The sequence below is a fragment of the Pelmatolapia mariae genome, linkage group LG16_19, assembly GCF_036321145.2.
Source record: "Pelmatolapia mariae isolate MD_Pm_ZW linkage group LG16_19, Pm_UMD_F_2, whole genome shotgun sequence".
Lineage (NCBI taxonomy): Eukaryota > Metazoa > Chordata > Actinopteri > Cichliformes > Cichlidae > Pelmatolapia > Pelmatolapia mariae.
In genome coordinates this window covers 18,259,131-18,281,256 of record NC_086241.1, presented here as the reverse complement: position 1 = coordinate 18,281,256, position 22,126 = coordinate 18,259,131, and the positions used below count along the sequence as shown (strand labels likewise).

General features: G+C 39.0%; 1 protein-coding gene across 2 annotated transcripts in view; it reads left to right on the top strand.

Annotated features, from left to right (window-relative positions):
- The first annotated feature begins 14,666 nt into the window (after positions 1 to 14,666).
- gpm6bb (glycoprotein M6Bb) overlaps positions 14,667 to 22,126 on the top strand; it is a 30,103-nt gene continuing 22,643 nt past the window's right edge. The window contains exon 1 of one of the 2 annotated variants that reach the window (XM_063497427.1): positions 14,667 to 14,818. In XM_063497427.1, coding sequence (XP_063353497.1) covers positions 14,815 to 14,818 — 4 coding nt within the window. In that variant the 5' untranslated portion in view covers positions 14,667 to 14,814. The remainder of the gene's footprint in view (positions 14,819 to 22,126) is intronic. The other variant, XM_063497426.1, reaches the window with a different exon arrangement.

Genomic DNA, 22,126 nt, shown 5'->3' with positions numbered 1-22,126 from the left:
CAATCCTTTAGACAAGAAATGCCTGTCGGTCTCATTTATCCAGCAGTTTTCACATAGCTATTAAAATTACAGGCTCAGGACAGGCGCTATTTTAAAGCTTCCCACCCACAACAACAAAGACTGGTTGCTGCTGCCTGTTATTCTTTGGGGAATTAGAGGTTTTACATCATCAGCTTTATTGTGATGTCCATAAGGATTTGCTGCACAATTTATAACTATGAAATTAAATGAAGGGCCTTCAACTTTATATTCTCTCTCCTATAGAATTGCAGCCAGAACTAATGCGTTGTTTACAGTTATTATTGTCCATACAACTATTTATTTAGGAAGAACATGGCTGAGGTACTGTGTAGTCTGGGTAAGTGGTCATCATTGATCCTCCTCAGTAACTGAGGAGTTGTAGACTGACTGGAGAGCTCACCTGGAAACAACAAGCAGGCTTTACACCACCCTGATGCTCATGTGCACTGGACTGAAGACAATTGGGAGCTTCGGAGTATCCATTGCCTCATCGATTCTTTGTATCTTTATCCCACTTAATGACTTTTCTGCTCTATAATTCAACTCATGGAGCTGATCTCGGGGCCTAGCAGGGATACGGAGAGGTAACTTGTGGCTGGAGCTATTTTAGAGAGACAACATGCCGGAGGAAGAATGCAAAGGATTTAATGAGGGGATTCTTGAAGACAAGCAAGGATTTGAGAATTCTCTAGTGCCAAAACACCCAACACAATTATCATAAGCTCTCTCTCATAGCGAAATGAAGCTATTTTGAGGCTCCTACATTGCACACAAGAGAATGATAAAGTCATTTAGATTATACAGTACAAACAGTTTGTCTGCAGCGCGGTCACATGAAACAATGTTTACTCTTCTCTAGGTATTACAGCTATGGATTCATATGAATCACAAGCCACTAAAAAGCCTAAATTCTCATAAAGGTGCACCTCCTTATAGGGTGTGTTATCCCTCAAGCTGAGTGAAGAGAGCAGTGGTGGTCTTCACTAAGACTCATCTGTCAATCACAGCGTTGCTTCATCAGTAGGAGCACACTGACAGCCAGAGAGCCTTTCTCCATCACTGAGCACTGAAGACCCACTGATCCACAGTCTAGACCCCCATCCATCCTCTACAGTCACTCCATGTCTACACATTTAAAGAGATTAAAAGAAACAATAAAATGCCACAATGTTTCTACAGGATGTACACATCTTATCGAATGCGCTGCTCAGTTTCTTAAGCAATTACTTTTTAAGCAACAGTGAATCCATCGTGTTTTACTTAGATCTACATGTCGGGACATCTCCCCTGAGTTCCAGTTTCTGTGCAGTCACCCGAGCATCAAAGAGCTCATATACACGTACTTTTTTCCTGGCCAATGTCTGCTCCATGTTGACACAAACTCATAATTTATCTATTTCTGGCTTGTAGGCTTGTCTCGCCGAGAGTTGTCACACTGGTTGTGCTGCTGTCAAAGTGATGCAAGAATAAATTGAAGACTGAATGCAATTTCAGTTGCTTAACTGGTTTCAATCAAATTTTCCTTTTCACTGCCTTTAAAAAAAGATGTTTATGGAGAAAACTGATGAGTGCTCTACTGAGTATTCTCAGTATTCTCTCAGTGGGAAAACTTCTGTGGCAGAGATAGTGTCATTATGACATGTGCCATTTAGTGGTGTGTGTAAAGGTATACAGTTAAAAGCTCACTGGCAGAATACAAGATTTGATGTGCTTGCACAAATATTAAAATGATTAGCATGCAGCCTGTCAGATGGAAGAATGCATTAAAGATGACTTGCTTGTCACATTCAGAATCAATCTGGTTGTATTGGAGTGAGCAGCATACTGTTCCGGAGAGGTTTGTCTATGATGTTTCCTGCCCCAGTTGGGAATTTTAAATTTAAATGCTGCTTAATGTTGAAGAAATACATTTTTTTTAAGTTGTAAGCTGAACTGCAAAGAGGCAAAAGATTGCTGACAGCCCACAGTAACATTGTTTGCCATTATCAAGCATCAGTGTCTTTCTGACTGAATCAGTGTCACGTCTCGTCTCATTCTCATCATGTGTGCCTTGCTGTAAAACTACCAGAAAGGTTTACTCTGTCACAGCTGGATCCACATCTGAATTGACCTTGGAATTTTCTTTCAAAGCGGTCCCCAAATCTGACGACTGCCCAGCATGTCTTCATGCTCGAGTTGACGTCCACACTTCCCAAACTTTTCCTATATCGGTTGTTTCTTTTTCTTTATTAAGCACTAACATTTTCTATGTTTTTTAGCAGATGCTTTAATGTGATTGGTTACATTATAGCTCACACTTTACTGCTATATTTCAGATAAACACACTATTAAAGGGAATCAGAGCTTTCTTGGTAGTAATGTTAAAAATGTCAGTTCTAAGGACAATCAACATCCAGGCACAAGTATGACTTTCAAAATGTGGGTTGTATTATACCCCAAAAAGATTAATAATAATATCAACATACATAATCATAAAAATAGTTAGTTATTTCTGTACTTATTTAAGAAATAAGCGGGGCAACTAAACAAACCTACTCAAAAATAAGGCTCTCCTAACCAAATATTTTGTATTCTAGTGGAGAAAACATTTCAAAGGCAAAGTGGGGACAATGGCTATATCAAATAAAAACTACAACAGAAACATAATTCTCCCCTATGCTGTTGCAGCAGATGGTTTAGTCCATTTGGGTGACCTCTGTGTTTAAACCAACTCCACCGTAGATTCAGCCTCCTCTTTTACTCAAACCAGGAAGGACTGGAACAAACCGCAAGTAACTCAAGAAAACAGTGGGAAATAAATAATGCATCTTCTATAAATCAATGAAAAAGCCTGCTAACAATCATTAAGGTGGTCCTGACTAATCTAGGGACGGGGTTTGGTTAACAGCCAATTCCTCACACTTTTTATGGAATTTTCCCACATGTTGCAAAACCCAAAATGCATATACAATTTCACATTACTTCTTCTGCTTTATGAAAATGAATTTGTATTTTCTAAAACACAACCTGATCTACTCCTAAATGTTTTCCTGCAGCCTGCTTGAGCTAAGGATGCTTTCAAATCCATGACAGAATATGCACACTGGCGATGTATTCAAACAAACTACGACTGATCTACTTTATAAAGGATGTAAAGATGCAGAAGAAACCTTTATGTTGAGTTCATTACATCATCCACATTTTATTGTTTTTTCTTTATTTAATCTCATTTGTTCTTCACTCACCGTCATATCTGGCATATAAAGCATTACACAGCATATCCTATTACTGTGTTAATAGTAATCTATAAAAAGCATTAAGTCCCACATGAAGTTGTCACTGCAAATGTATTTCTGTTGTCACTAAATGAAATGATAGGACAGGTATGCTTTATTATTCCAAATTGACCTCATCTATTCTTCAAGGTTCAAGGTTCTTTATTTGTCACATGCATAGTTATACAAGTATAACACACAGTGAAATGTAGCCATGTATGTATGGCTACATATGGCTACAATGTATTCTTGATAACATGCTTTGTGAATGTGAATAAATGTAAGCCTCTGCCTGATTACCGCCAGGATACACTCCAGGTCCTGAAATGGTTAAGTGGAAGATAATGGATAATAACACTGCTTTAAGTTAGGATATCTTCACTTTGTAATCAAGCCATTAGTTAGAAATTATTAATCTATGATAAAATTCTTCATTTCTAATGTAATCAAAGTTTGATACTAGTTTAAGTGATGGGCCTGATCTGGAAGTGTTACATCAGCCGGTGGGAGAAGATGCATAATATGGTCTGAAATTTATCAGTGCCATCTTTACCCACACTTTAATTCATTCCCAACCATTAATCATATGTGACACATAACCCCAGAGTTAAATTCTTCCATATTCTGCTTTAAATAACATATAATTAAATGTTATGTGTTCTGTTCATGGTTTTAAAAGAATGAAAAGTGAAAATGGATCTTAGCAAGCAGAAGTTTCATGATAACCACTGCGATGGAAATCAGAAGAACTATAAAAGGGAACAGGCAAATTTTAAGAAAAAAAAGTTTCTCCACGTTGTATGAAATCACAAGGCTTTGCAGAAAGTCAGCTTCTCTCCAGTTTTTCAGAAAAAGGGAAAAAAATACTTTAAACTTGATGAGTGCAAAGTTATTTCCTCTAAACCCATTGCCATGGGAACAGTGCTCCAACTGTCTCTTCTATCTACAACACATGACTATTGTCTTCTTCAAAAGCAATCTTACAGCATTCACAGTGTTTGTGCGTGCATGTGGGGGAAACCGCTACGGTGATGTTTTATAGAAAATTAGATTCAAACGATTAAGAGGATAAAAGTCGTTTGTTTGATTTTCTTTTTTTTATATATTTACATTGAACTACATTTTGAAAAGGCAAAGCTTGGAAAATTGTAGTCATGTCAGTCACTGGTGGAGAATAATCATTAGGCTGAAATGAGAGCCACAGCTGCAGAAACCAAAACATAATCTGGCTTACAAAAGATCAGGTTTTTGGTAACGTGCCAGAAAAAAAATCCATATTATTATTAGAAGAAAGGGAAAATAATGACATTAGTTAGGCTCTGTAATTCCCCTATTTGGACTTCACACTCGGTTTGGACTGCCACAAGGTCAAACTCAATTTCAACTTGTAATTTGTATGTCTAAATTGTACTCATTGGCTGAGATATTTAGCACCTCCACAGAGCTGCCAGTGAGATCTGTGAAGAGGAAAAGGGAGACATAGTGATGAAGCGGAAGAAAGGAAGAAAGATATTTTTGCATTTTCCCATTTTATCAAATCTTGAAATAATCAGTAGGATTAAAATTGGCAGACGAGACATTTTTGAAATTCAGAACACGATAGAAGAGGATTTTTCCCTGATCGTGTTTAAACAATAAACAATGGCTTACACGTATACATTTATAATGCCACAACGTCTATGACTGTCATTGTTCATAACGTCTTTACACCGCTTTCACTACTCTGGCACCGTTATCACTTTGGAACCATTTTTAGCACACTGTGAGGCAGTAAACACAGTTTCCATGGAAACATCAGTGAGACACACATTGATAAGCGGATTGGAGCAGCTGTATTTCTCTGATGACGAATGAAACCTCAAAAGCTGAGAGGGTTTCAGCTGGCAAACACAATTAAACAGTAGCCCGTATACTGGGGAAGAGGGAACCACATAAGCAGAGGAATCTGTTTGATTTCTCGTTATGAGGAAGATAACAAATTACTCTTATCTGGTTTTGCCAAAAGCACCCTCTGGCTCTGCCTGCCTCGTCTCGCCAAAATCCAGCCAGTGGGTCTGCTTTCTGTGTCTCGGAGCAAATGGGCAACAATTTCCAATTAGATTTTACTTTACAAATGATATATTGATCTGCTGTAGCTGCACTCATTAAGCTGGGGAGAGACAATGAAGCACAGTTTAATTTGGCATCAGTCAATTGTCTTTACCAGATGGAGGAGAAGACGGAAAGGTCAGGCATGTTTTTAAAATAGTAACCTCCCCAGAAATCACATTATGAATTGTTTTAAGCGAGTACTGAGTACAATGATCGTGCAAATGTTAGCAGGAATAATTTGACTATATTGCCCACTTTGTGGGAGGATGCGCCACAGAATTAAACATACATATTGTTTACTGTCACCCTACAATGTTTGACCTTCACTTTGCAAAATGAGAGTTTTATCTTTATCTTGAAGACATCTTGTGCTGAGTTGAACAGTATTTGATTATTGTTCTTTTTTTTCCCAGGAGAAAACTTTTCAACCCTTTTAATAATGTATAAATATATAATTTTAATGAAACAATAAAGAGTATTTTACATTTCAGGAGAAGCCCATCAAAAATAACTAATATCTTGTACTGAATACATAAATATGCCATTAAAAACCTAAAACATTATTCTAATTCTATATTCTTTTAGGCATTTTTGTTTTTATCAGACACTTATGACATTGATATTTACATTTTCATTTGCACATTTATTTATTTATATGTCATTTATTTTATCTGAGTGATTACTTTGTTAACAATCTCTGGACTGGAGGCAGTCAATTTCAATTGATCTTTAAAATTTAAAAAGTTGACCTCATGAGAGCCTCCTCATTTGCTTACTAGAATAAAAATCTATAAACATTAAAATAAAATATAAAAATAATTACATTTAATGAAGTGAGTAGAAGTAAAATGCGATAAATAAATAAATACTTTGGGTTATTTGACAAAGTAAAATAAACACACAAGGAATTAATGATAGATATTTTTTTTTAAAAATAATTCATGCATAAATCTATATAAATATTAAAATGGTATTTATTAAATTATTTGTTTTACTTATATATATTTTGTAATTATTGACCATATTTATATTTTGACCAGTACTCTTCTCCATATATTTAATATTGTACACACAGAATATTTTATATGAAGAGCTTACAGTTACATTCTGTGCTATGTCTTCTAAGGTAATAACCTGAGTCTCAGCTGTTAAGAGGACATATGGAGAGAACCTCCTGATAACAGTGCGACTGATGGTGTCATGAGAGCCGCTTTGCCTGACAGCAGCACATCTTCCCTCTGTGGCTGTTGTCCTAAAAGTGTTGCACAGAAAATACAAGAGCACTGACCCCAAAACATCTTTTTTTTGTCCTACAAAGCTTGGAGAATGCCACAGCTTCATCAACAGCATGCTGATTAAGGTGTACAGATGTAGAGGTGAGCCAGATGGTGAAATGAAACCGAAACAATGACAAACTGTTCTGAATGTTCATCAGTGACATAAAATAAGTTAAAGCACAGATAAAGCATGACACTTTTTTCCCAACACGGTGTCTAAAAAGGTTTGACACATCTTAGAAGCGTACATTTCTCATTCTGTGGCTGTATTGAGTGTGGATCAATGTGGGAGAGGCTCAGTGATGAACTCGTTCCCCGCTGGCAGTCTGATGGGTCTGTTTTCTAATGAAACAGGGCCTCCAGGGAAAGTAATGACACTCTACTGGCCTCTGTCACTGAGCAGAGGCTCGCTATGTTCCCTCTCTAGAGTAGTTATATAATATTTAATGATTCAGGGGCACAAACATCCTGAAAAAAAGCCCTTTAGGCAGCAAAATAAATGCATGCATTAGGCGTGATAAGTAAGATTAGATAATTTACTCTTTACACTTCCTATAACAAATTACCATATTTAAATCAAAGGAATTTGGGTCAAAATGCTCAAGCATGCCAGAGAGCTACATTCAAAAGCTTCAGTTCCTTACTAATAAGTGTGATATATAATATACACAATCTTCTGTGTTATTGTGTCCATCATATGAAACCTGAAGTTTCCATGGTCAAGATGAGCTGCTGGAAAGAATACAAAAAAAAAAACCCAGAAACACCAACATAAACAACATACTGTGGCAAATTTACAGAGTATGCAAATCAAATTCATGCAAACACTGGCATATTGATTTACTGTAATAATAAAGGAGAAGAAGTATTTTCTAATGTAATAGATTATTGATTGATTTCCCCAACCAAACCAAAGAATAAACGCTCTGGTAACATCATGGAGACTTTTCAGATGAAAATCCGTTTGGCAAAGAAGTAATCACAGCACTAATGGCTTTTCTGAGAATCGTGTCCCGTTTGTTGAGGTAAATACAAAACCACAGTGACACATTGCCATTTGAAGGTCACCAAACCTGCAGATGAATAACATATGAGAAAATGTAAGCCTATTTATCTCTAATTAGGAGTGGCATTGTGATTGGGGAAAACAGCAGGGTGTTGTGTCTGGAGGGTAATATGAGGCATTTTAATAAAAATCTCGAAAGATGCTGCAATTGAGTTCTGGCATGATTGCCTTTGGGAACAGCAATAGTTTCAAAGATAACAAATGTTTATAGAACAAGTGTTGAAGGTTATCTATTCTATATATTGATTTGGTAATGCACTGTATTGTACATCAAGAACACCGCGGGCCGTTTATTCGAATGAGGAAGGAGGAAAATTGTATAGAAATAATCTGCAGTGATCATAAAAGATGTAAACATAATCACAAAAGCAATCAATTATTTAAAAAGAAAGAAGTTGAAACAATTTGGCAGCAGATGGGCTTTGATCAAATGTAGCAGCTGACACTGTTTGAATCATCCAAGTGTGAGAAAAATGATCACATCCAATACCCATTTTTTATTCTTCCTTTATTTATTGATTACATTTTACACATTTGGTTTGCTATATAACTTTCTTTTGAATAGTCTATCACCTGTTATTTTCCTGAGTATTTTTTTTTTGTATCTTTTGGTATTTTCTTTACATATAAATTAATATTTAACGTAAAACTAAATGCTGGCATTTCACAATCCAGTTTCAGCTTCTTATTCCATGGATTTGTATTATTATTGCTATTATTATTTTTAATCTATTTTGGAAGAGTTGAAGAACAGGACAGAGATGTGAAGCACGCACTCTTGCCCGCACAAAACTACATGCTTTCATTCCAGACTCAGGGGAGTCAACAGGAGAGCGGCTGCTTGGAGGTGATACAATTCAAGTAGCATAAGGCGCCTGTTATCCAATGAGTTGATAATTTCCCTCAGGTAAACCCGAGCACTCAACTTAATCTGTCAAGTAACATAACAGGAGTCCTCTGGAGAAATTTCACTTTCAATATTTGTGATGGGAAAAAGAAATCTTATTAATGTAATGTGTTAATTGAAAATGCCTCATAAACGAATGATAAATGGCCAGTAGGGCTGTATATGTGTGATTTCTGAAGGCAGCTGTCTGCTTCTATTATACAATCAAACTAATGAGGAACACTGTTGGAGTTACACTGAAATTAATGAGGTTTAACTCTTATTAACTCTTATTTGTCTGTGCTTTATTATTTTTTTTAATAAGTGACATCTAAAGCCACGTTGTTATTGAGATAATGTCCTACTTGTCAAGCAGCCTTGACATCGGTGTATAAAACATGCGCTCCAACAACATCAGCTCAGACACTGAGCATTGACACAGTTAAACGGTGAACCAGACTATTTATTTACTAATCCCGGTGGGAAACTGCAGCATAAAATTCACCAGACATTTTTGACCGCGTAACAGAAATAAAAGCACTTTCGTCTCTGCAGGAAATCAGTGTGACAGTGACAAGCACGCACAGTACCAGGACCCCGAAACTCAAGCTCACTGTGAGAGACTTTCACAGTAAATGAGTCAGCAGAGAGGGGGCAGATTTGTTGTCAAGTGTGACATTTTTGTAAACAACAGACTTTAATGTGAAACTTAAGAAATCGTATGTCTTCTCAGTGGTTCATGCTTTTTTTGAAGCAGTTATAATAAATAAATAAATAAAAGGGGCAGCCCATAAACTGCTGAGTTTATACAAGTGAGGATTTTTATCACAACAAGGAGAATGGACATGTCAAGATTTAGGTGAAAATCTACATTATGTTTTGGCTTCTTCTTCTGTACTTTGTGTCTCTGAGTCACCATTAAATAACGCACTAGATGGCAGCATTGTATAGACTAGGGTTAAGCTGTCGTCTATGTCGCCATCAACTCAGCTACCAAGAAATCCATAGATACCTATACAAATCTTCTTCAAATACAAGCTTCAAATAGCATGTAACATGTGGTCTACAGCTCACCTTTGCTAGAACAAAAATATGCTGTGATATTGCTCCTGCCCATGGCCATTACTGCCAAGAAAGGATGGGAGTGGTGGAGGAATTCAGCGACAGTTTCCATCAGTATTAAGGTCCTGTTTGCATGTCAGAATCAATAGGTCTCATATTTTATGCTTGTCTGCGCTTCTTACCTGGCATAATTGTGCTATCTCTATTTTATATGTGCAGCAATCTTTTTTAAAAAAAGCTTTGAACATCAGAAAATACAGCTGGTAGTTTATTTATGAGGAATGCTGTTGAGTCACAGTGACCCAATTATCTCTGGAGGCAGAGCCACAAGGGTGTGTGTATTGCTTTGGTTTTTCCATTCCCTGAGTTAAAGCTGTCTACTAAATCTAGCCACTCCTCTCACCCCCTAACACCACCACAAATCAAGGACAGCAGATGCAACACAGTTTGTCCTGCCTGTTTCTTAATTCTCTCCTTCCACACACGGGCTTAGAGCGAAACTAGCCTGGGTTTAACTTCCTGCTCTACTCCCAGCTGTTTTTGTGGCTGCCCTCAGGCTTGGGGCCTCGGGAGCGATAAATTACATGAGCTCACTGCTGCTTACATGTTCTTCACTCCCGTCGGCCTGCTGGGGTCGATCACCGCCATTGTCTATTTTGATTCATAAGCACTGGTGATGCATTGTGTTTGCAGAGCCTCCTGCAGAGACTGATATGCTGGGAAAAAACTCCCAAGACAAGACCTTTATTTTGTTAAACTTGATCAAGATATAATCAGAAAGTGTCTGGTCACGTGGGACTGTGGTTTAAAATAAAAACACTGGATAAAAATCCATCAAACATTCACCCCTTGGGGCACACGTGGGATCACTGTGGGCCCCATTAAAGCCACTTCTGGTTGCCCTCTTATGCTCAAGGGGTCACCACAGCAGGTAGCTCAGCATATTTCATATAGCAGATTTTTTTATATTGGATGTCCATCTTGAAAAGGATTTGTAACTCCTCCCGCAATTGAACTAGGGATGTTTGAGTTGTTAGCCAAATGTGTAAACCAATACACCAAGTGAACCCAAATACTGGCATAAAATGTCAGCAACCTCGAGGCGTAGGCTGCCCTACTTGATTTGACGGATTTTTATAACACATACATACTGACAACCCAAGAGATTTGTGTGTTGAATCAGTTAACCTCTATCACCCTCAAATTTTTGTAAGTATACTAAAACACATAAGTCACGTGTCTCTGTATGATGTTTCCTTGTTTTAAATAATTTACCAGCAAACATGCCTATGTGAGCCCACAGTAGGTAGGTGTGGCTGAACTGTGGGGCTGTGTGGACAGGGAAAACCCAGGCTCATCACCCATACAAGGCCCACAGAAGTGTTGCCTTTTAGGCCCCTTATATGGCTTTTCTGTGGGCAAGCCTATAATGAAAACACTCATGACGACCTAAAAGAGCAAAATTCTTATGGGTCCCACATGGGCTAGCCTACATGAGTACCTCACTCCTCCACCTGTGGGTTAGGCCATGCAGGCCCCACAGTAGTTTTACCCACTGGGACACTTAAAAAGCAAAACAAACAAACCGGATTGTCCCCACTGTGGGCCCGCATGGGCATATTTGCTGGAACCATGCTTTCTCTCTAAGTGCGCATGCTTCCAACTTGCAAGTGGGATTTAGTTTTATGGGCAAGCTGAATAGATTAGATTCTCTTGAAAGCATTTTGCGAGTAGAGGTAAACAACATTCTTCCTCCGTATTTTCCCTCAGATGGCAATGGAACATTATTTTCCACTGCTTTCCAAATACTAAACCAGATGTTGACTCCACACTAAAACCTCATGTTGTTCACTACAGTTCCAGGTTAAAGTCTGAAGAACAGCACTAGGGTTTGTGAGTATCTACTTTCTAAACCGAACAGAGCTTTAACATCATTCACACAGCTGGAGGAAGAACCTTTGGATTTCTCACCAGAGTAACAAATCCTTCAGTTTATTCCAAAACATGAACTCCAAGTGCACAGCTACATAGAGTACACAAGAGAGAGAGACAGTTCAGTCAACATTATCAACAGTTGAAACAGTCTTTATTTTAAGGCTCAAAGACACTTTGTGTCAAGCGCCAAGTCTCCGCTTCAGTCTGTGTCAGCACTGAAAGGACTGTGTATGACACACAGCCACACAGTGCCCAAATTTCAAAGGTTACGGAGTAACTGGACAACAATGCTGTTGGTCTCTGTGTCCAGTTTAGTCTTCAGCATGTGATATGCAAACCCTTCTCTGTCTTTTATACATGAACTAACAGTAAAACATTTAGTGTGTTAAATAGATTATGTCTCACACATGGTTCTTTCAGCACTGACATAAACCAATTCAAATTGGAGTTGATACTTTGCACTTTAATGGTGCAGACATTCAAACCATTTTAAAGTGAACATGCTGAAAAACAGATCCTGTGTAACTTTCAAAATGCTTAAATTTCATCTGCTCGCTGAAGCGTGACTATTCTGGGAAAAGACTCAGGTGTGTCCATATACTGCAGATTAGTCCACAGAACTCTGCAGCTGGAACAAGTTTTTGTGCACTAATGTTATTGAACCTTTTTTTTTTTAAGTGTGTGCAGGAATTGAATGTTTAAAGCTTACTCACCAGCTGAATAACTTCAGAAAAGAATTTGGAAAAACTGACGTAATCAATTTAACTGTCTTAAGCAAACATTCATTACTGGACTGTCTTTCTCCACAGAGGGGAAACTTTGTAATCCTTTGAAAATTTGAGCAGGGAGTTTTGCCATTCAAGTTGTGCTATTCAGCACATTAAGGAACGCCTTGCAGACCCAAATTGTTCAACCAAGTCATGTAACCGGCGATCTGATGCCAGCTTCACTCTCGGAGCATTTTAAACCGCCTCTCATTTTGAGCTCATTCACAGTGTCTGCCATTTTATCTGTGGTTTGTAACCATGGTGGCTGTTGTGTTTGGTACAGCGCTTCAGCAGCTTTTCTTTATTTGCAATTAGACGCTCGAGGATTACCTCAATTTGCCTCTGCTGACTGCTATCAGCCCAGTTTCACTGTGCTTATCCTTAATTAGGAACATAACATAAATTAGAGCAGAGAAAATTGCTTCAAGATTTAAGAAATGTTTGGGTTTTGGGCTGTAATTTCTTACATTGCCTTGCTGGTTAGAAAAACCTCAATGTTTTGTCTGTAACATATATCTGAGGTATTATTGCACCAGTCACACATCCAGGTCATTGGTGCTGAACAGCAAAACCTGCTTCATGTCCAAATTACCTTTCAAAGTATTTTCAGAATGTAACTTAAATTAACATGTGCTTAGCCCAAGTCAGTATTCACGAAACAACCCCCTCAGAAATAGGAGATGTTAAACAACCCAATAAACAGTAAGGGTTTCTGAAGATTACATCATCCACCTACAAAGTCAAATTTCATATGGTGTTTGGATCACTTTGTTAGTGGCATGGCTGTATGTGCTGTAATGTCAAATATAAAGGCATTGTGTGTGTGTGCTTTGTTTTTATACAGTCAGCCCTAATAACAGTTGCAGGCATGCTGTCTGCCAGCTGCTGTGCCTGCTGTAACAGCCAGCACAGTGCTGGAAGTTTCCCATGCAGATCACCTATTCACTGACGTGCAGCCCATGTACACACAGATAAACACACAAACACACCACCCATACACACACACAAAGTGATCGGGGCACTTTAGTCGTATATGATGATGCAGATTTATGACAATAAACTCGTGTCATATCAGCCAAAAATGTTTTGTGTAGAGCTGAAGAACTACTCACCATAACTGTGCACGCATAAAGAAAAAGATTTAAAGGTTAGTGGAGCTTTTCGGTAAATGTGCACTTTAGAAAAAGAAAGTGGATGGTGAATTGAATATAAATTGTATTAAGTGAGAAAAGAAGGATGATATTTTCCTTGTAAATGTGAAGTTGACCAGTTAAATATTTGCCTTTCGGCTACTCTTGTGTTTGCCGTGTTGGGAAGATGCCCTGTTTACCATGAAACAAACCATTGAGAATTGCCCACTTGGCCACCAATGAAAAGACTGGATTGGATTAGGGGCTGCTCAGACCTCCTTGGAAACCGGATGCCAGTCTGCTGGAGTGATGGTGATGGTTTTGTTTCTTTTAAAGGCCCTGTCTTTTTGAGAGGCCACCGTTTATCTCCATCCACAGAATTGATGTTGAGCCGACCCTGTGTCTTTAAAATCAGAAGTCTCACGCACCCAAGCGTAGTTGCAAAACAAATACAATGTTTAATTCTTCATGTAGGCTTTATATGCATTTGGCCATGGATGAACTAAATTAGGGTGTTTCTTGTCTTTTAGTAGAGGTGTTGGGGTAAGCCGGAAATGCTTTTGTGTCACAGGGCTGGATTGAAGGATCCACAAAACATTAATTTAGAACAATTTCATTTACGTCAGTGAGCTAATCATAATTCTTTTTTTTCTTTTTTTTTATCTTCTCCCCCAAATAAAGATATAAATAACTCCCCATTAGCTTTAAAGAGACCAGAAGTTCTCTAAATTTCGTAGGGGCATACTTCAAGAACCTTACAAGTACCCTTGTCTGTAAAGCAAGCGATTAGCCATGTAACAGGGTACGCCGAGAGGCAGAAAGTAGTTCAGAAATCACTCCCCTCTGGTGACCTCTGGCCTCTCAGTTTGACTCATCCGTCCTAATAGCTCGTTATTCTGTATTTTGGGGCTCAAGAGTTAATTTGTGCTTGAGTTTTTAGGTTGTTATCATGATTGAATGATTTATTTAATCAGTTAATCGACAGCGTTCGCGATAACCCGTCCACATCCACTATGCGCAATATGGGGCTTTGTGCGCACAAATACGTCAAGATAAAATTGCTCACCAAGAGTAAAGAGCTAACTTTTTTTTTAATGCTCTGCACTGAGGAGAGATGAGGGAGGGGGCAGGCTGAGTGAACTCCGTCCTCCCATCAGTAATCCCCTCTGTGGTGACGTAAGCCGGGCTGTCTCCAGAGGGACAGCGTTGAGTTTTGGAGCAGCCAGGCGGTCAGTGTGTGCATCCCAGGACGCAACATCAGTGTAGCTGGGGCTCAACTTTCAGCTGATAGCGAAACTTCAGACAACCAAGGAAAACTTGGAAAAATGGGTAAGTTTTCCCAACAGATGTTCCGGTGTCGCGACGGATGTAATGAACGCCTGTTGTTTTTTTTGTTTTTGTTTTTGTGATGACAGCATAGATCATACTTGGCTCTAACTTTCGAGGTGCACGGATTGTTTAAAAGTACGCATAAGTGAACTTTTACTATTGCTACTAGTGCCACAGAAGGACGTTGTTTACCTGACCCGGTTGCATGAGAATCGGCATTAGAGCAGCCTGCTGAAGCAACTTGTGGAAAGCGATTAGACAGATTAGGACTGTCAGGATTCCTGCAGTCAACTCTGAGCGAGTCTGCGGAGGTGTTAAGTCCAGTTCAGTTTGCTGCCTTCACTGTCTCTCTTTTAACTTTTAAAAAAAAGGGCCACAGAGGCTGAACTGTTTGGGAAAACGTTTGATTAAAAGTTTTCACTTGACCACGCCCTTCATTATCAGTCCTCGATTATCACATTGGTCAGCGGTGATTGATCACGTTGCGCTGATTGAGGTGAAAGGTTGTCATTGTTGTCCCGTCTCCCATCCAAACAGCTCAGCGTGTTTTACTGGCAAAGCTTGATTAAAATGTACTGGAAGCAGCATATTGCATTTGTCAGACGCTCCATGATCGGCTGTTGTGTTGTGCCAGAGCTTGTAATTGCTATCTGAAGGGCTGAGCTGAGACAGTACCAAGTGTTTGCCATCTGTGCTCGCAACCTGGGGGTGCGGGGCTCCTGGGAGGAATGAGGGGCTCATGCCATGGATGTTTAATAACGTTAAAACTGTGATAAATTGGCAACACATCCAAAACAATTAAATGTTAGTTATGAAATGTTCTCAGCTTGCACTGCACTGGATATTAAACAGCTAAACAATTGTGGCCATTAATGCCATTTTGAGCTGCTGGATTGGGTCTGTGTAACATTTAATACCATGTGTTGTTTGCCACAGTGCAGCTGAGGCCAGGGAAGGACACTGTGTGAGAATGTGTATCAGTGCTCATTAATTCGCTCTGAAGCTATCACAGAAGCGCCTTTGTGCTCCTAATTTGGAGCTGCTCCTTTGTGCGACTTCAGTGGCTCTTAATGTAGAGAGAGAAGTTCACTGAATCGCAAGTTGCCTAGCGGATGCCCTGTGAACTAATTCCCCACAGACCCTTATTCAGTGTCTCACAGAGGATATTACTCTGCATGGCAATCAACCTTTATGCATTGTCCACTAGCTAAAGCTCTCATTTTATATTCAAATATGCTCTGTGGCCCTTTCAGAAAATACACGACAGCCTGTTGTGCACATGAGGAGATTGATTTGGAGACTTGTTAGATGCTGTAAAAAGTCCCCTTTGGTTGAATCAGAGAAGTGCTTTGTGCTCCTCTGCAGTGATTTGCTTTGTTTCGTGTCAAGAAGAATTGCAAACACAAAAAGGATCACCTGTAAAAAGCCTCGAATAGATATCATGAACCGAATGTGTGCAAGACTACGGAGTGTAGCGGTCATAGAGTGGTTGTGTAACTAAATGTCTAATTTGATTTTTATGGTGACCTCCACCTGACATGTTTTTAAGAGAGATCCTCCTCTGTCCTTGCCCCCGAATGATTTTAACAGTGAACTGGGTTGTGTGAAGACTGTGGGAGGATGACTTGGCTTTCCTCCAGCTCTATTCAGAGGAAGACAGGAAGACATTTTCCGCAAATAACTTGTTAAGTTCTTGGTGTTAGTTCTGTGACTATTACCCCAGCGAGCACTATTTGGCTGCTATTAGCTCCCTTGATAACTAAACAGGAAGAAACTGTAGTGTTGGCTCTGCTGATTATTTATCATTGAGCCAAACATCTGAAAGAAGAGTGCTGGCATGAAGATGACAGACTTCTATCACGCATGTGATGAACACGCACTTGTTTTTAGCAAGAAAAGCATGTCGTGCATAAATGTCCGGTAATCTTTCTTTAATGCAGATTGTAGGCCTCGAGCTATTGTGAACAAGTATGTCAAGCAAAGATTATTTTTATTTTTCACTAAACTTACTGGCCGGATTTAAGACATGTTTGGAAAAACATTTTCGCTTTTGCAGTTTATTTGATTAACATAACACAGTGTCTGTTCTTCTTAGAGCCTGATCCTGATAGCAAAAAAAAAGAAAGCAACTTTTTTTTTCTTCTTGTGGAAACTTATGAAGCTTCTAGTCTCCGTGTCCTGTTTTCACTGTGGGGGCCTTGTGGAAAAGTTCATCAAGGCTGGTCGCTAAACAGATCCAAATGTTACGTCATTGTTATTGAGAAATTCAAGAAAAGAAGAGATAATCATAGCAGACAGTTTTAAATGTGTCTTTAGTTAAATTCTTTGCTGTACTTTCATGGCTCAGTTTGCACTGATTCACATGAACAGTTAACACTTTCAGGAAGTTTTCAGGCTTAAACAGAATCGATCCTGTGTTTTAATGACCCAAAAACACGGGAGCTGGGTGTGACTTGTGTGTGCTCTGTCTACATCAGACCTAGAATGCTGTTTGGAAAGTGTCTAATTACACATCAGCAGTGTCACACATCACTGTCACAAACCCATCTGGTGAACTATGTGCGCTGTGACCTTGCGTCCGGAGTCTGAGGAGGGGAAAGACCCTTAAACTACTAATCCTGTGCCAGCGGAGATGTTTTTTTGCACTTTCTGAACCAAAAACTTGTCAGCTGATGGTTGAGCAATAACACAAAGTCAGATTTCTAATTTTTTCCCTAATTTTAGTTGAGTCACGGTCGTTGTGGTGGTCATATACACATCCTTCTGTTCCCAAGATATGCAGAGAAAAAATAAAAACAGAGGACTGTGAGAATGAGTCACCGCAAAGATGTTCAAAGAGTGCTGAGAGCAAATTTGAACTTTGCTGTTTTGTGTTTGCTTGTGTAAGCCAAAGGATTCTGCTGTTAATTCCCATAGATTTTCACAGTCTGAAGCGCAGCTCAGTCTATATAAAGTTTGTTGCTCAAACATTACAACTAATCCCACGTTTTATATCACCATCGGAAATTAAATATCCCTTTGTCTTCAGCTTTCAATCTTAATTACTGTGAATACCCTCCATAATGAGGCAGTTGCTGTCATAGTTACATGATTTCTGGGCTGCTTTCCATTTGGCGACGCATGTGACTGAGCATCTTTGGTAATTGTACAGCGGTTGAGGCCCATGAAGCTCACAAAGATGCCTCTTTAGTGCAACCAAGACTCCATCTGTTGTCCCCTTTTCCTGGTTTAATTTGTGCCCTCTGATATCTCCAGTTCTTCTCATCTTCAACCCATTCATGTCCCTTTTTAGTTGCTTTTAGTTTGCTTCCTGACAGCCAGGTTAGCCCAAGCACTCATGTTAATTTGTTGCGCTAATAACTCCTTCGACTACAAAGAGAGCCATTGACTATTGTGACACTAGATGTTAAGAATAGACGTTCATGAGTGGGGATCCTTGTTTAAGCATGTGCCTCACCACTTTTTACTAAAAGCCTATTCACAGTAAAACAGAAGGGGAAGGCAAGTGTATGTGTGTGTCATTCTGCCATATGCTTAAAAACTCTATGGCATTGAATATACTCTGTATGTGCAGGGGGGGGGAAACGGCTTTTAAGATATGCACAAGCAACAGTGTTGGAAACAAAATATGCCAAGGATACAATCTGGCCTTTATCTTGTCTGCTAGACTTCAGAAAGACACCCATGATTAACAAAGTTAAACTGGAAATGCATTATGCTGGCATTAGTGCATGTATGCAGAGTGTAGAGGAGATATTTGCCAGTGGAGTAGCAATCTGTATCAGTGTTTTGTTCAGAGTCAGATGACTGTTCCAGAAGGCCTTTGGGAGATAATGGCTCGGGGAAAGCAAAGAGACACTGCAGCTGATGAACATTTACTCATTGATCCAATAGGCATTTGGCCCCAGTGCAGCATTTTCTGCTATCTACAGTAAACCATACAATACTGCTCTAGATGGCCACATTTTCCACAGCACAAAAACAAAAACACTCATTGCATGTGCTTTGATACACTTTCTATGTGTCACATGAGCAGGGAATTGAAATAGTCAACAATGCTTTCCCAGAATAATTAATTATCAATGCGAGTTATGGGTAAAAAAAAAAGTGAATTGATTGTAATGCAAATGAGGTGGAATGGTGACTGATTACTTTACTCAGAATAGTATGACTAAGCCTAGATATCTATGCTAGCTCTGAATGGTGACTAATGAGCTCGGTGTTTGGAGCCATGGGTTGACCACTAAAAATAAATTTTAGAGCAGGACATGAACTCAAAGGATGAATTCAGATTGTGTTTTAGAAGCTGTATCGGCAGTTAAATATGGAGATGCCAAACATACAAAACGGAGGGCTCATGCGTGCAAAACACGGTTGTGTCTTGAGTTGTTTTGACAGAGGGCTATTTTTTTGTCTTAACTAATGTTTCAGGCATGAACATTTTCCAAACAGCATGTGAAACCCATACTTCTTGTCTTGTCTCTAAAGTGTGACTTCTCACCCAAACATTGCTCATGGAAATTTGGAACAGCTAGAAACAGTTTGCTTTCAGGTGCCATAGCTACTTTGAGCACTCCACCTTTGAGAAATGTTGGATTTTTCCAGGCTCACTGAGTTTGTAGTTTAAACAAATTTATCTTGTTTAATAAGATATTTGGACTATGTAGACATGTTTGGTTGATCACAAGTGTCTTAGCCTGCTGTAGCTTTGGAATACTATTTCCATTGCTTGCCTTAGCTTTTCTTTACACCCATTTGTCCAAATCAGTGCAATTAACTGAAAGGTGGCAGTGGGGGGCTGAACTTCAGATATGTATATATATATATATATATATATATAAGATTTGAGTTAGCAAGTGTACCAGTTAAGGACACTTAAGTGCAAGTTGTTTTTCTACGTTCTCTCCAAGGAGTGATCACTATAAAACATGCTTGTAGCCACCCATTGGTTAGTGATTCTGTAATTAAAACCCTCACAGTTGCTGTCTTTGAGCCAGAAGTTACCATATTTGAAGGAGTGGGTGAAGTTATCATTTAGCTAGTGAGCTTGGTTGGTGAGCTGTTTCCATAAACCATATGGGTGCCATGCACAGGCACACATACCTGATAATTTTAGTCCTAAATAACAACTAATAAAATACTAGAAATGAACTCACGAAAAACTCAAGTTATTGACTGCTTTTAAATGCTGTAACTTTGGCCATTTTAAGATTTGAAGTCTGCATTTGTTGACTTTTTGAGCCAGTGTTGTGGTCATTAGAGGAACTGCGTTTGGTTTGATTTTCTACCTACAGAGGTTATCACTTGGGGAAAAGCCAATGTATGGTTTTAGTGCCATTTGCTTGCCTAGATTATGCCAAAACTAGCAAACCAAATTTTGTGGAACTTAGTGAAGAGGTATGAAATTGGTTACATTTTTCAGTGTTTTTACTTCTCTTAAACTTGGAAAACAATTGGGAATAGGCTTTTGTGGCAAGAGTTTGATGTGGCCACGGTTTAAATGTAAAACTACTTAGATGAATTGAAAAGAAATAAAGGTGCCTCCAGCTAATTTCACCGTAAGATCATCTGTCAGGAGTGAGAGTTGAATATATTAGTCCGCTTTTCAACTGTGGGAGCCTATAGGGTTGAGCTGTTGGCTGTGTGCCCACTGAGTGTATTCAACCCTCCACAGATAGGCCTTTGTCCTCAGTGCTTTTACGCAGCTGCTAAACAACCGTAAGACAAAAGCATCTGGGGTGCCCCAGCACACCAATGAGAACTGCTCACCATATGAAGAGCCTTGCCAGACAGCCTGGGACCACTGGGATGCAGCCAAGTGCTGCGCTTGGGATGAATTAAGCAGGAATTTAAATGAATACTCATGCAATCCTTTATGACTTTTTATTGGCCTTTTAGAATTATGTGTAAAGTCATATTTAATATATTAAGATTTTTCCATCGTGCTGCTGTTGCAGAAGAAAATCTTGTTCAAGCTGATTATCAAAGCTTGTTGCTTTCATGTAAGATGCAGGAGATGCACATGACTCCTCTTTGCTAATGTTGTTTTGATTGGGTGCCACATGTGATAAGAGGAGTCATTCTCTACTGCCAGGAATCATTTTCCTGACCAAGTGAAAGATTTCCAAGTGAGAGTTTGCATTGTCTGCTTATTATCCTCCAGAAAAAGGCATGATAGACGGGAAGAGGCACTTCTGCCAAGCAGATGAAAATCAGCTATGGCTGATCTTTTATGAAGCGACAGCTGCAGGAAACCCAATAGCTCGGGGAGAATGTCGGGGAAGGCTTTTTCTTTGCAGACTCAGACTGACTGAAGGTTTGAAAAGATGGATTTCAATTTGACTAAATTACTGAAGTTTAGATTTGACATTAATTTAACTTGAACTACACAACTTGAGTTGCTGAGTGTATGAGTCTTTTACCATGTGCACATTTCATTGTTTTTCAAGAAGCCAGTCGTAGCTTTACTATATGTGGAAAAACAATAGAGAACAGCAGCTTTGGGGTAGAGGAAATCCCAGATGTTTCTGTCTGAAAAACAGCTTGACCTTATAACCACACGCAGACCAGAGGAGAGATCAGTTCGCTGTATGAATATTATAGCTACACCACTGAGAGGTCTCATAAGTCATCTTAGCTTTTGGCCTCTACCGTATGGGAAAACAGTAGTGTAACCATAGAGCGACAACGGCAGAAAGTGGAAATAATGTTGGAAAAAAATCATATTTAATGTACAGAGTAAACTTTAAGCTACTGAACCTATGAGATCTCATGTGTTTATGTGTGAAAAGTGTATGAAATACTTGATGTATGCTTAACGTGCCTCATATTTGGAACTAGACCCCCTAGTCACATGGATCACATTTATATGCTTTGCATTTTCATAGCCAATATTTCTGCTTTTATTGTTGGTAATTTGACTTGAATGTGTTTAATAACATGTGAGTAACTCATCTGGTTTCTGCAGATGAGTGAAAGCTCTCATATCTCCAAAAACAAGGTGCCAAAAAAGTACAAGCAAAGCACTTTAGACAGTTATTAATCTCTAAAATAATGCAAAGTTATAGAAATGAAAAGCGCAATATGTTTAATGATCAATTACCAAAGCATTATGCATTATTGGTTTGCATAGTGCAAAACATAATCATGGGATAAAACAGTGGGAAATGGTTAGTGCTTACACACAGATAATAAGACAGCGTCACAAATGGTGCCATAAATAATATGCTGAGACACATTGTAATGTCCAGTTGGATCAACAGGATGTTGCAGGATGCTGGTGGAAAACTGCTTATTAGTGCTTAAAGC